The sequence below is a fragment of the Monodelphis domestica genome, chromosome 7, assembly GCF_027887165.1.
Source record: "Monodelphis domestica isolate mMonDom1 chromosome 7, mMonDom1.pri, whole genome shotgun sequence".
NCBI classification, from domain to species: Eukaryota; Metazoa; Chordata; class Mammalia; order Didelphimorphia; family Didelphidae; genus Monodelphis; species Monodelphis domestica.
The window spans coordinates 26007684-26022431 of record NC_077233.1 but is presented as its reverse complement, the minus strand read 5'-3'; the positions used below and the strand labels follow the sequence as shown (position 1 = coordinate 26022431).

The following is a 14748-nucleotide window of genomic DNA, read 5'->3' as shown; positions in this document are numbered from 1 at the left end:
AATGAAATGATCATAGGTCTAAAACTATAGGCAAATGAATGAATGAATGAAACAATCAAAATCCTCTTCATTTGTTCAGAATGCCTCACTTTTCTCTTAAAACAGTTTACTACCCCAGAATAAAACTAGAACCTTTGGTGGGAAAAAAGACAAGTTGACACCATGGAGCTTTCTCAATCCATATTTTAAAGGGTCTTTAAGTTAAATTACATGAGGTCAACAAATTGTGAGCATTGTCTTAAATTCTAGCTGAACAATTCTTTCTCATCTCATTTCACAGAAACTGGATTTGAGAGCAGGGATGACCTCATTTCTGCCCTTTTTTTAAAATCACAAATCCATCATAGGTGCTTAATAAATGTTGGGACTAGTGGAGAGCCTGCTGATTTTTTGTAGACAATCTATAGACCCAAATCTTTCTTGCTGTTGATCTCACACTTAGGGAAAAAACTTGGCAAAAGGCTAGAAGTGTGGGAGGTAGAGTCTGTGTAAGAGAAATTCCAAACCTTAGTAACATTGTAATTTAACACTGGAAAAGCTTTGGGGGATAGGCTAATCAGTGAGTTCTCTCCTATTTGGGCAAAGACCTGGATTCAGTGAATATTTATTGAGTAAGGCAGGGTGTTAAGAACTACGGAGAAAACGAGACGAATTTGACACAGTTTCTTCTTTAGTTGGGAACAAGACATATATTCAGGGTATTGATAGAAAGGTGAGCTGGGATACATATACTATACAAGAAGTATGTTGGGGTGGCTGGTAGAACACTGGACTTGGAATCAGAAAGCCCATGCTTCAAATCCCACCTCAGTTACTTGCAGGCTGTGGGACCTTGAGCAAGCCATGTGATCTCTATTTTTAGAGTTTCCTCATCTATAAATTATGGGGATGATTTTGCAGAGTTGTCATGAGAAGAGATTATATTTGTAAAGTGCCTGACACATAGTAGATACTTAATAAATGCTTGTTTCTTAAATTCTTTTAGAGCAGCTAGGTAGCACAGTAGATAGAGCACTAGGTTGGAGTTAGAAAGACCCAAGCTTAAATCTAGCTTTAGACACTTAATAACTCTGTGGCACTGGGCAAGTCACTTAATATCTGTTTGCCTCAGTTTTTAAATTGAGCATAATAACAGTACCTATCTCTCAGGGTTTCTGGGAGGATCAAGTGAGATAATATTTGTAAAGTTCTTAGTACACTGTCTGGCACATAGTTGGCATGATAAAAATGCTTATTTCTCTCTTTTTCCCATATGCTGAAAATAGAATGAAATTATGTGAAAGACCTTTGCAAGGTAGAAAGCACTCCATAGAATAAGGTGATACAAAGTAGGAAGCATTACCATTATAAGTGTGTCAGCCTGTCAGTGGATAGAATGTCAACATTGTAATCAGGAAGACTTGAGTTCAAGTTCTACCTCTGAAACATACTGGCTGTGTGACTCTGGCAAGTCATTTAATCTTATAGTGCTCCCATCCACCAATTCTTTAGGACAATTTGTAGATCGTTTTCTGATCGATAGATGGAATTTTTAACCTAGGACTTAGCTACCCTTTTAAAGTCATAAAAATGTATATTTTTTTTCAGGATTTGGAATTAATTGGTATTGGATAAGGAAGCCCCTCTACTAATGCGGCTTAGCACTTATATTCTGAAAGAGTTGCTTGGAGACACTGAGATCCCATGATCACAAAACCAATAGGAGCCAAAGGTGGAATTTGAGTCCAGGTTCTAGAAAGTGAGGCTAGCCCTCTAACCCCCACACCACACTGTCCTTTATTATTGTTGTTATTATACAACCTAAAAGACTGTTGACGAGCTAGTCTAGAGATCACATTTGTTAAAAGCCAGAAAGGATGTGGGCAGCCTTTTGTCCTTTGTTTATTGATCTTATTTGGGAAATTTATTCTGGATAATGGTTAGGTTTCTCTGAAAGAGATGTGCCCCAAATCTCAGCCGATTCCCGACAGATGAGTCTGGCTTTATTCCCCCCACCTAGATCATCTTTGCAGACGAATGCACAGAGGCTGAGGGCCGCCACTGGCACATGAAGCATTTCTGCTGTTTTGAGTGTGAAGCGGTGCTAGGTGGTCAGCGCTACATCATGAAGGAGGGGAGACCCTACTGCTGCCGCTGCTTTGAATCCCTCTATGCCGAGTACTGCGATGCCTGCGCCCAGCACATAGGTAAGACCACCTGCTTGCCTCCTGCCCGCTGAGGGGGCTACTCCCTTCAGACTCTATGGGATGCTGTGTGTTCAGGGGAATGCAGATTTGAAGGTGATGTAGTCCAGTAGAAAAAGTAAAATCCCACCTCTGTTGCTCGTTGCCGTGGGGATCTTGGACAGGGCATGATCTCCCCAGGGCTTAGCTTCCTCATTTGGAAAAGCAGCCACATGAGTTTTTATAGAGAGCTTCCTTCATGCCAAGTACTGTACTGGGGATAAAAGAACCAATAATGAAACACTCCTGATGCTAAACGAGCTTACATTCTAAAGGGGAAGAGAATAAATACATGTAAATAGAAACTCTGTCTGTAAATATAGTAGCCTACATAAAAATAAGTATATTTTAAAATATTATGCATTTTAATATATAAGTATAATATGTATATTAGAGCTCATCCTCAGAAAGCTTATACACACATACATGTTTCCTCTTTCCCTTTCTCTCTCTCTTCCCCCTCTTGCTTTCCTCTCTGTCTCTGTCTCTCCTTCCCTACCCCACTCTGTCTTTCTCTCCCGCCCCTTCTCTGTCTCTCTTTCTCTCTTTCTCCTCCCTCTCTCCCTACCTTCTCCCTCTCACTTTCTCTCTCTATTTCTCCCTCTCTCTGTTTCTGTCAGTCTTTCTGTCTCCCCATCCCTCTCTTTCTGTCTCCCCATTTCTCTCTTTCTCTCTCTCCCTCTCTGCCCCCTCCATATATATGAAATTTCTGAGGGTGAGAGGACCATTAATTTAGAGGTACTAGGAAACCTGTAAATACATACTATTTGTGTATATGTGTTATTAGTATTTTATATATTTATGTCAAAATATCACATATTTTAATATATAAATATAATACATGAGGCCATGCTAGGAATCTTACCCACATATTCTCTTTCCTCTCTTTCTCTTTATTCTTCTCCTCCATATAAAATATATAAAATATAACCCAATCATCTTCAGAAATTTCATATATATACATATAGTATATAGTATGTATACATAGTATATAATATATATATATATATATATATATATATGAAATTTCTGAGGATGCTCGACCCTTGATTTAGAGATACCAGGAAACTTAGAGGCTCCTATACATAGGCTCTCTAATGAGAGAGAGAGAGAGAAAGAGAAAGAGAGAGAGAGAAGGAGGGAGGGAGAGAGAGCGTGTGAAAGAAGAGTGCCTCTAAGGTTCCTTCTAGCTATAAATTAGCGGTTTTAATCATCCTCAGAAATTCTACTTACATTATATAATATATATGTATATATATATTTATACTGTATTGATGTGATACACCTATAATATGCATATAAAATATTATACATATTGGCACTGCATATATTTATATGCACACAAAACAGTGCAACTGTAAAGTGAATGAAAACAAATATGTCCCGAGTAGTTACAATAGAGGGTTGGCCTCGATGGCCCCAGATCGATGAGCCTCTGACCCGCATGCCCTTTGGAAAGCCCCAGCTGGCACCATAGATATGCCCCGCATGTCCAGAGTCCACCAAGCAGAAGGCAAGAGGCTTCATCCTGCTGCCTTCTCCAGCCCTGGGAGCCGATGGGAGGGAGGGAAAGCAGCCTGACCTCCCCTGCCCAGAGGTCACTTGTTGGCCATTCAGCTTCCAGTGGATCTCAGGGGGAAGCCCTCTCTGAATGACCGAGGTGGGGCCCATGACTTGTGCTGGACAGAGCCCAGCATTGCAATCTCTTTGCAACTCCAGGAAGTCTCTTTAGTCTCTGCCAGCTTTTTCACCTGAAGGGAGTAGATGGAGAGATTGTGTGCCAAGCCATTTAGGCCCACTCAGGAGTCATTATGATAAAGGAGAAAATTCAGCTGGACAGAGAAAGGGGCGGGTGGCTGGGAAGGCTTTTTGTTTTCTTGGTTGTTTTTTGTCCAATTCCTCCGGTGTCATCAGAAGGGGTTTGTTCATACAGTGACTGATTCTGGGAGCTTTTTCCGTTTTTCTGGGAGGGTTGTGGGGGTTGGACAATGAGACTGATAAAAATCAGTGTTGGGTTTTCAAAGCTTAGGTCTGCTGCCTGGGATGCGTCTTTTCTCAGCCCTGGGGTTAAAGAAGCAGCGTTGCCCTGGAGAATACTTTTGTTCCAAGGCATCCTCCCCTGCATTGATCTGGTGCTGTACAAATTGACCTAATTCTCCTCTTCTCCCTCCTGAAAAAGGGAAGGGGGAGGCATCCTATTCTTTGAAAGCATCATGTCCTAACTGAGAGCAGCAGCAGGGGGGAGGAGGAAGACATCTTAAGTAAAAGGTCGGGACCGTGGATGTAAAACTAGAAAAGACCTCCCTCAGAGGCCATCTAGGCCAAGCCCTTGATTTTACAGATGAAGAAACTGCTGCCCAGGGAGGATTATTAAGTGGGGAGCTGAATTACGGAATTACCGGATGTTCGAATGGTACGGAGGGAGGGCAGGTAATAATAAAGCCCAGCAGGGATGGGTTTTATTTTTCTGGTGAGTCTTCCATTCATTTCTGGGATCTCTGGTGATTTTTGTTAAGGCCCAACCTCTCTGGGTCCCACTTCCCAAACCTATAAAATGAAGGAGTTAGAGCAGATGGCCATCCTGATCCTTTCTTGATTTCAGAGCTGCAAGCTTTAATCTTTTGCATGAGATGTCTCCTCTCCCCTCTTTAAAGAGGCTGAACTAGCTGGCCTTCCAGATGGAAATCTATGAACCAGTCATTTAAGTTGTTAGAGAGGAAATAAAGAATAAAGAAATATCATCTGAAAGGACTAGACTTGATTGATCTCTAAGATTCTCTCCAGCTCTCAATCTAGAAAGCTAGGATCCTAAGTCCCTTTGCCTCTACGGGCCTCAGTTTCTTCATCTGTAAAGTGGGAGGACTAGACTAGCTTGACCTCCAAGTCCATGAACGTAGGAGCTTAGAAAACCATGGGAATGACTGTAGAACAATAGCCACAAGCCTCTTCTTCAGCAATGGGGACGATAAATGTGGGGCACATCCTTTGATAGGAAGCCTGGCCACACAGCTGCCGAAGAAGGAGGTCCAACTGACCCCCAGATCCTGCATTTATTTGGTTCCTCGCTCCCTTTCGTCCTTTCAAACCCAATATGACTCTCCCTCCCCCTCTTTTCCTTTTTCCATAAAAAAAGAGGAGGATCTAAGTTTTATGGGAAAGGTGCAGTTGTCTTCATCAACTGCCTGCAATTTCATTGGATGCCGTGGCTAAAAATACCCTCCACTGTGAAGAAGATGCCGGCTTTGCTGCAAAATAGAATTTTCCTTCCCCCCAGTAAAAGTGTGGCACTCGGCAGTTTGTGCTTACACACAGTCCTAGAGCTTTTCAAGTGATCCCTCTCATCCAGATATGCCATATTTATACAGCAGCTCCCTGCATAGTCATACCAGGGACTGGTTGCTAGGGAAACGGTCTTCTTTCCCCGCACCCGGCCGAGTCAACAGTCCTATAAACAGACCCAGGGATGGAGCAGCCGTAGGCACATGCACACTCAGAAAAATGCTTACAGGGCTTGTAAAGGAGGCAAATCTGGCCATCCAAAGGACAGGCCTACTTCCAGATGTGTGGGGTTCAAGAGTGGGTCAGCAGAGCATCCAGAGATGTGGGTGTTTATGCCCTGGCCTGAATTGCTTTTTTCCAGCCCTGTTGCTCCCCCTAAGCCCTATCTTCCCTCAACATTCCTCTCCCAAGGCTCCTGCAAGCAGGAATTCCTCTGGGCTGCCATCTTTGTCAGGGCCAAAGAAACCCCTGACCCTTCTCTCATCTGTTCTCATGTAAACATGATGGGAACACCCTGCACTTAAGGAAATCATTTAAAAAGGAATCTTCCTCCCATTTAGAGAGTACCGAATTTGGAGTCAGGGGGCCCAAGTTCAAATCCTTCCTCTATTGAGCAAGTTATTTAACCTTGCTCAGCCTCAGTGTCCTCATCTGTAAAATGAGGGGATATACTAGATGACCTCTGAGGTTCTTTGTAGCTGTAAGCCAATGACCCTAATTCATTCTTAGAATTTAATGGCAGACTGGTAGAGAAGAGTTTGGGACCATGGTCTGGGAAAATGGAGGCCTGGGGGAAGGGGGAAGCAGGGTGGTGTGCGGTAGTCAAAACAATCTTCTTAGTCAAAGAGAAGTAGCTCTTTTGTCCAATTAGCTGTTCCCAGAACAGAAACATTTTGGGTGGTGGGCAGAGTTAATGGGGCACATAAAGGTGATCTGGCTATTTTGAGGGCTTCATGAAGGGCAGGGCTAATTCTTCATGTGAGCTCTGAGCAACAACTTTTTGTTGTGCTGTATGTAGATTTTTCAGTCATGTCTAACTCTTCATGGACTTATTTCGGGATTTTCCTGGCAAATATACTGGAATGGTTTGCCATTTCCTTTTCCAGTTCATTTTACAGATGAAGAAACTGAGGCAAATAGGGTTAAGCAACTTGCTCAGGGTCACATAGCTAATAAATGTCAGAGGCTGAATTTGAACTTAGGTCTTCCCAGCTCCCAATCCACCACTCTGTCTGTTGCTCAGTACCCCACATCTTCAACTCCCACCTTTACAGTGAAAGGAGGAGGGAGGCACTTCCCTTTCACTTAAGACATTTTAAAAATGGATAGATTGGGGTTCCTAGGAAGAGCACAGGAATAAGAGGCAGACATAAAATCCAGTTTGAATCTTGGCCCTTCCATTTACTAGCTAGGTGACCTTGGGCAAATGAGTGTCTCTCTGAGCTGACTCACTTCCCTCATCTGTAAAAATGGGAAAAACGCCTTCGCCTCCGACTTTTAACTCTAATGAACTCCCAGGGCTGCAGTGAGGGTCAGGTAAGGTGAGGCTTGCAGAGTATACTGGGAGCCCTAATGTTGATGTCATAATAATTGCAAATGACACCAACTCATGTTTCTAGCCTTCTTTAAGAGCCGTAGAGTACTTGTAAATATGCCAAGCCTTCCCCAAATTCAGGAACTATGGGAACTACTACCAGTCATGGACCCCCATCTAGTACACACACACACACTCTGTCCCATCCTGGTAAATTATCTTTAGTCCCTAAAATAATAGAGTTATTGGCCTGCATTGGGAGAGAGAATTTTCCTTCCTTGGGAGGCCCCTTTTGCTCATGAAATCACACGTGTCCAGTCTTATTCCTTTCCCCTAAGAGAATAAGATACAACCTGGGAACAAATTAACTAGAAAAAGGAGATTAGAGAAGTTTTGAGCCCACTTGGAAGGGTGGCCAGGCCTGGGTGGGGCATCTTAGCAAGGGGCTCTAGACCTCCCAGGTGGCTGAGGAGGACACTGAGACCAAACAGAACCCCTAACTGCTACTCATGTGACTGGCCAAATCTCATCACCTCCCTAGACCTCAGTGCCTGGGGAGGTTAATGCCGAGGGTAACACAGACCCTGACAACTGCTGGAAGCAGTGGGATCTTCCAAGTCTCCAGGCAAAGGTGTGGAGAAGAGGAGGATTTCTCTTGCTCCAGTTCCAGGTCATCTGTTCCCACCAAGGAACAGGGTCCTTTAAGATTGTTTTTCTGGACCAAGAATAGAAGTGCAGAAACATCCAAGAAGGACCTTTTCCAAGTTGGTCCACACTGCTGCCTCACCAGCTCTTCTTCTTTTTTTGCTACCCCCAAGCCCCCTCCTTCAAGCCCACCCCCTCACATTCCTTATCCCCAGCTCTAAACCAACAAAGACTGTACCACTCCTCACATTATTTGTAGAAGAAATAAATGAGACAATAAGATAACCAGAGCTCCTTTCCTCATTTCCCTATGGAGCCTACATCACAGAGGCACAGCAGGGAAGGTAAAAGAGAAGCTGCTGCCTGGGTTTTTCCTTCCTGTATTTCTGAGAATCTCTGCCAGCCACCTTCTTGCTCAGTGTCCCACCGCCATGTCATTAAAATTCGATCTTAAGAAAGGAGGGTCAGTCAATAAATAGGTTGGAATTATTTCCTACCTGCTGAGAAAGAAGATTTTTAAGACCTTTATAAGGATGATGACTTTCCTTCTTGTCCCTCGATTCCACCGAATAAAGACCTATCCACAGCCCTTTGCCATTGTCTTGTCTCCACCTTCCAGGGGAGGGAAGAGCATCTTCTATATCAGGATTACTGATTTAGAGCTTGGGCCGATCTCAGAAGTCCTTTCATTTAATTCCTCATTTTCCAAATGAGGAAACTGAGGCTCAAAGCGGTTAAGAACTTTAAATGAATTCTTATGATTAATTCTTTCAGGATTGTTTCATTTTTGCCTTTATGTGCTCAGCACCAGCCTTTGCACCAGCTGTATCGTGTGTCCAGGTTGCCCTTTCCTTTAATGCTTCAAGACTCATCTCAAATCCTACATTTTGTAGGACATCTTTCCTGGCCCATTCTGTTACTGATGTCTTCCTCTTTGAGATTTCCTTCCATTTACTGTTTTTACCCTTTTTATAAGTGTGTGTGTGTGTGTGTGTGTGTGTGTGTGTGTGCGCATGTGCAATTCAATCTTGTATGTACCTCATTATTTACATGGTGTTTCTCCCATTGGAATGCATGTTCTTGAAGGCAGAGCTTGAGGTTTTCGGTTTTCCTCATTTCTTCTTTCTTCGTATCCCCAGCACTTAATAAAGCTGGTGGCCCAGGTGCCACGGCAGGGCTCTAAAAGCTTGTTGGCTATGACTTAATCACAATTCAGGGCAGTTAAAAATGCTTCGTACTTCTCAAAGCTCTGCACCCTACACTTTTCCCCTGACTCCATATTTATTACATACCTGCTGTGTACTGACGACCGTTCTGGACACCCAAGATACAAACAGAAAAATGAAACGGTTCTTGCCCTGGAAAACTGCCTTGATTTTCATGGCCACCCCAGGGGATACCAGCCCTAGTTAGATGGAGAAGGTGTTACTGTCCTCCCTTTGTAGATGAGATCACTGAGGTTCAAAGAGACACATTAGCTTGGCTGAAGCCACAGAAGTCTTCTAACTTCTTTGCCCTGGTGCCCTTTTTTCTATAAATGCCTTCTCTGCTTTTCTCACTTTCCTCATGTCCTTTAGGCTCATTCCTCTTCCTCCAACCTTTTTGAGCCCAATTCCTAGCAAGGCTCTGTCTGTGAGAAATGGGCGCCACAGGCAGGAACCAGCCCCTGTTCTTAGGCTCAGAAAGTTCTGTCAGACCAAGAAGAAGAGTATTTACTAGCCTTCATGCCCACATCCAGGCTCTGGTGATGAAGACACAAGCTGATGGTGAAATGATAGCCAAGCAAGTTTATTCCTCCAGATCTTCAAATAAGACATCTTTCCTGGAAGGAAATGATTCACCTCTAATGTGGGGAAAGTGGAGGCTGGGTGTTCTAATGCCTGGAGGCTTTGTGACTTCCTCAGTGTGAAATCACTGAATCTTTGCCACAGAGGTAGGGGGTGATATGGCCAGAAAGCTCACTAGTCCTGCCTTCAGAGGACCTCTGTCCAAATCCCATCTCTGATTCCATATAGCCTTGGGCAAGTCAGTCACCATCCTGGGCCTCAGTCTTCTCATCTAGAAAGTGAATAAAGGAGTGGATTAGAAGTTCTCAGAGGTCCCATTCAGCTCTACATCTCCTTTGTGTTTTTGAGCGACTTGGTGGCTCAATGGATAGACCTCTGGCCCTGGAGTCAGGAAGACCTGAGTTCAAATATGGCCTCAGACCCTTATTAGCTACAAGGATAACCCAATCATCACTGCACTCCATTTATCTCAGTTTCCCTCATTTGTAAAATGGAGATAATAATACTTACCTCCCAGGGGTGTTGTAAGGATGAGATGGAATGAGATAAGAAGTATAAAGTGCCTTTAACCTTGTAAGGGCCATATAAATATTACCATTTATTACTATTATTCTTACTTATTTCCCAAGGTTGTTTCAAGGATCAAACAAGGTAGCAACTGTAAAGCACAGCACCTGGCACCTGGGAAGAGCTTTATAAATGTTAGCTATTATTTGTAGCCCGTCTACAAGAGTGGCCCCTCTGAACTCTCCAGACCAACACTATCTAGGCTGTCATCGCTACACTGTGGTGCCCAATGGGGACATCCTTGGTGGGTCAGGTGATGCAGTGGTGAGAGGAAACCATGATTTCTACTTGAATATTATCACTGACTGTGGCCCATCCTAGGTGCTAGGAGCCACCTTCATGAAACCACGACTTCCATGTTGAATATTATCATTGTCTTTATGACTCATTAGAGGTGAGGGGCCCCTAGAGGCATCCATCCAAGCCCCTTATTTTATAGAAGAGCAATCAGAAGCCTGGAAAGCTTTAAATAACTTCTCTAAAGTCTCTTTGTGGGGGCAGGCAAGTGGCTCAGTGGATGGAGAACCAGGTCTCAAATCAGGATTCTGGGCTCAAATCTGGCCTCAGTCATTTCCTAGCTGTGAGACCCTGGTTTGTGATTTAATCTCCATTGACTAGCCCCTACCTCTTGAATACCTTGGGACCAATTCCAAGATGGAAGGTAGGAGTTTTGAAATAAATATTATTTTAAAATGTAAAGTTTGAATTTAAGTGAATTTTATATTGTTATATTAATAGTTATTATTCATAAATAAAATTAAAATTTTAAAATAAATTTTATTTAAAATAAATAAATTTAGAAAAATTAAATAATTAAATTAAATTTTATTTAAAATAAATGAATTTAGAATACATATTAATAATTTTAAATTAAATCTTATTTAAAAGAAATAAATTTAGAATAAATAAATATTAATAATAAATAAAATTAAAATAAATAAATTCTCTCTAAGAGGCAAGATTTGAATCTGGATCTTTTATTCCTAAGCCACTGTGCTTTCCATTAAACCACGCTGGCTCATGTTACTAGCAGCAGAATTTCATGTTGTAGGATGGGATTTGGGGATTGTTGAAGACTTATGCTTTCTCTCCTCGTCCTCCCCCAGGCATCGACCAAGGTCAGATGACATATGACGGGCAGCACTGGCACGCCACCGAAACTTGCTTCTGCTGTGCTCACTGCAAGAAATCTCTCCTGGGGCGTCCCTTCCTGCCGAAGCAAGGCCAGATCTTCTGCTCACGGGCTTGTAGTGCTGGAGAGGACCCCAATGGCTCCGACTCATCGGATTCTGCGTTTCAGAATGCCAGGGCCAAGGAGTCCCGGCGAAGCGCCAAAATCGGTAAGAATAAAGGCAAGGCGGAGGAGTCCCTGTTGAACCCGTGCGGCCAGCTGCAGGTGACCCCCAACCGGCTCTCGGCCGATGTGGACCCCCTGTCCCTGCAGATGGATCTGCTCAGCCTGTCGAGCCAGACGCCCAGCCTCAACAGGGAGCACATCTGGCGCAGCCGGGATGAGCTGTACCACTACGGGAACAAGATGGAGCAGAGCCCGTCTCAGAGCCCCATGCAGCTCCTCAGCCAGTGTAACATGAGAACTTCCTACAGCCCGGGACAGGTGGCCGGGGCTCAGCCCGACGTGTGGGGGAAGCATTTCGGCAACCCCAAGAGGAGCTCGTCCCTGGCCATGAAGGGGCACGGCGGGAGCTTCATGAAGGAGTGTCGGGAGGACTACTACCCGGCCAGGCTGCGCTCCCAGGAGAGCTACAGCGACATGTCCAACCAGAGCTTCAGCGAGCCCCGAGCCAATCTCAAAGTCCCCAAGTACGAGGAGGAGGAGGAGGAAGGCGGCATGTCCTCCCAGCCCTGTCGCACCCGCCATCCGCTCAGTGCAATGAAGTACACGGAGGATCTGACCCCTACGGAGCAGACGCCCCGGGGCTCCATGGAGTCTCTGGCGCTGTCCAACGCAACAGGTAAGCCGCAGGGGTCTGAGGCGTACCCTGGAGGGCTCCTTGCCACAACCCTTTGTCCCCCCAGCTTCTAAGGCTATCAGGGCAGAGGGGAAGGCGAGCCAGGGTCTGAGGAAGCCCCCAAGATTGTTCAGCACTCTCACATGTGCCCCGAGCCCACATGTCCAACCATAATAAGAATCCTTTTCTTTGTGTGTTATTCTTATCCCCCAAGAGGAATAGGGGTGATCCCAGAGGCCAAAGAAGAGGCATCCCCTCCCTTTCCCTGGCAAGTCTGTGCCTGTGTATGGGCACTGTGCCAAGGCAAGAAGAGCGAGAAAGGGGAGAGGGGTGGTAAGGTGTTGTGAACCTTCCCTTCATCCTTTCTGAGTTGCTTTTCTTAAACCCCCACGGTCTGTCCTAATCACAACTCTTTTTTTTTTTTACTTAATTTTTTATTTTATTTTATTTTAAACATTATTTTATTTGGTCACTTCCGAACATTATTCATTGGAAACAAAGATCATTTTCTTTTCTTTCCCCCCCCCCCAAACCCATAGCCCTCGGGCTATTCCACTGGGTATCACCTATGTTCTTGATTCGAACTCATTTCCACATTGTTGGTATCTGCATTAGAGTGTTCATTTAGAGTCTCTCCTCAGTCATATCCCCTCCACCCCTATAGTCAAGCAGTTGCTTTTCCTCAGGGTTTTTACTCCCACAGTTTGTCCTCTGCTTGTAGATAGTGTTTTTTCTCATAGATCCCTCCAGGTTGTTCAGGGACACTGCATTGACACTAATGGAGAAGTCCATTACCTTTGATTGTACCACAGTGTATCAGTCTCTGTGTACAATGTTTTACTGGTTCTGCTCCTTTCGCTCTGCATCACTTCCTGGAGGTTGTTCTAGTCTCCATGGAATTTCTCCACTTTATTATTCCTTTTAGCACAATTCCATCACCAACATATACCACAAATTGTTCAGCCATTCCCCAATTGATGGGCATCCCCTCATTTTCCAATTTTTGGCCACCACAAAGAGTGCAGCTATGAATATTCTTGTACAAGTCTTTTTCCTTATTATCTCTTTGGGGTACAAACCCAGCAGTGCTATGGCTGGATCAAAGGGTAGACAGTCTTTTGTCACCCTTTGGGCATAGTTCCAAATTGCCCTCCAGAATGGTTGGATCAGTTCACAACTCCACCAGCAATGAATTAATGTCCCTACTTTGCCACATCCCCTCCAGCATTCATAACTTTCCTTTGCTGTCATGTTAGCCAGTCTGCTAGGTGTGAGGCTAATCACAACTCAATACAGAAGGGCAAGGGCTCGGCAAAGGGGTTAAATGACTTGTCCAGGCTCATACTGCTGGGCAGCAGGGTATGAGAGCAGATTTAAACCCAGGTCCTCCAGGCTCCTATCCTGGCTCTCTCTCTACTGAGCATCTTAGCTGCCCCTCCTCATTGCTTTTCTTATCTAGCTCATGTCCCCTCTCTGATCCTTACCACCCCTTAATCTTCCTGAAGGCAGCTAGTGCCACAGTGGATAGAACGCTGGACTTGGAATCAGGGAGAATCATCTTCCTGAGTTTAAATCTGGCCTCAGACCCTGGACAAGTCACTTAACTTTGTTTGCCTCAGTTTCCTTATCTGTCAGATGAGCTGGAGAAGGAAATGGAAAACCAGTCCAGTATCTTTGCCAAGAAAAGACCTAATAGGGTCATGAAAAAATATGGATACAACTGAATAACAATCATAACAGCAATCTCTCTGAGCCTCAATTTCCTTATTTGTAAAATGAAGCTTTTGGACAAGTGGCCATCTCCCAGGTCCAGATGTGAGACCTCTTGATTTCCTTTCATGCTTAGGGAAGGTAAGCAGCTATTATAGCCCCTGTTTTACAGGTGTGCCCGAGGTCCCAGAGCAAATTAATGCCCAAGCCAGGACCAGAATCAAGGGGACTTTAGCCTGGAGAAATTAAGACTTGAGGGGGTGCTGACTTAATAGTGGTCTTTTGGTATCTGAAAGGCTGTCACACAAAGAGTGGATTTGACAGGTTCTTTTTGGCAGAAGTAGGGGTAAGGACTAGGAAAAACAAGGCAGTAGATTTTATAATTAAAATAGTAATAACAATAGCTAACATGCTGCTTTTAAATTTGGAATGCATTTTACAAATAGTTCATTTCATAGGCACTGGGAGATAGGTACCCATATTACAGGTGAAGAAACTGAGGCATTTAGACATGATGTGTCTTGTCTGCGTTCACAGAGGTGTGGTAAATGTCAGAGGCTGGATTTGAACTCATCTTTCTTGCTCCAGGAACAGTATGCTGTATTACTCAATACGCTTCCAGTTCTGAAACTCTGATTCTAATTCCTGCCAGCTAGACCAGTATCATTTTCCTAATACTACAATAAAGAGAGTATCAGGCTTGCAGTCAGAAGGGCCAGAGTTCAGATTCATACTCCAACATTTTCTAGCTTTGTGACCTTGGACAAGTCATTTAACGTCTATCCACTCTCATTTTCTTCACCTATAAAATGGGGATAATAATAGCATCTATTTCTCAGGGTTGTTTTAAGAATTAAAAGAAAATAATTAAAAAAATAAAAGAATAATTATAAATCACTTAGGACAGTGCCTGGCACATAGTAGGCATTATCTAAATATTAGCTGTTATTATTTAACCTTTCCCTTTACGTTCCATTAGAATGTAAATTCCCTGAAGGCAGGGACCATAGTTTTTGTCTTTCTTTTTTTTTTAT

General features: G+C 43.9%; 1 protein-coding gene across 4 annotated transcripts in view; it reads left to right on the top strand.

Annotated features, from left to right (window-relative positions):
* Positions 1-14748, top strand: part of PRICKLE2 (prickle planar cell polarity protein 2) — a 369208-nt gene that overhangs the window by 303488 nt on the left and 50972 nt on the right. For all 4 annotated transcript variants that reach the window (XR_008913354.1, XM_001371584.4, XM_056804373.1 and 1 more), the window contains 2 exons: positions 2000-2186; positions 11141-12007. Coding sequence is in view for 3 of the 4 variants with exons in the window: in XM_001371584.4 (XP_001371621.2) it covers positions 2000-2186; positions 11141-12007 (1054 nt within the window). In the remaining variant the exon portion in view is untranslated. The remainder of the gene's footprint in view (positions 1-1999; positions 2187-11140; positions 12008-14748) is intronic.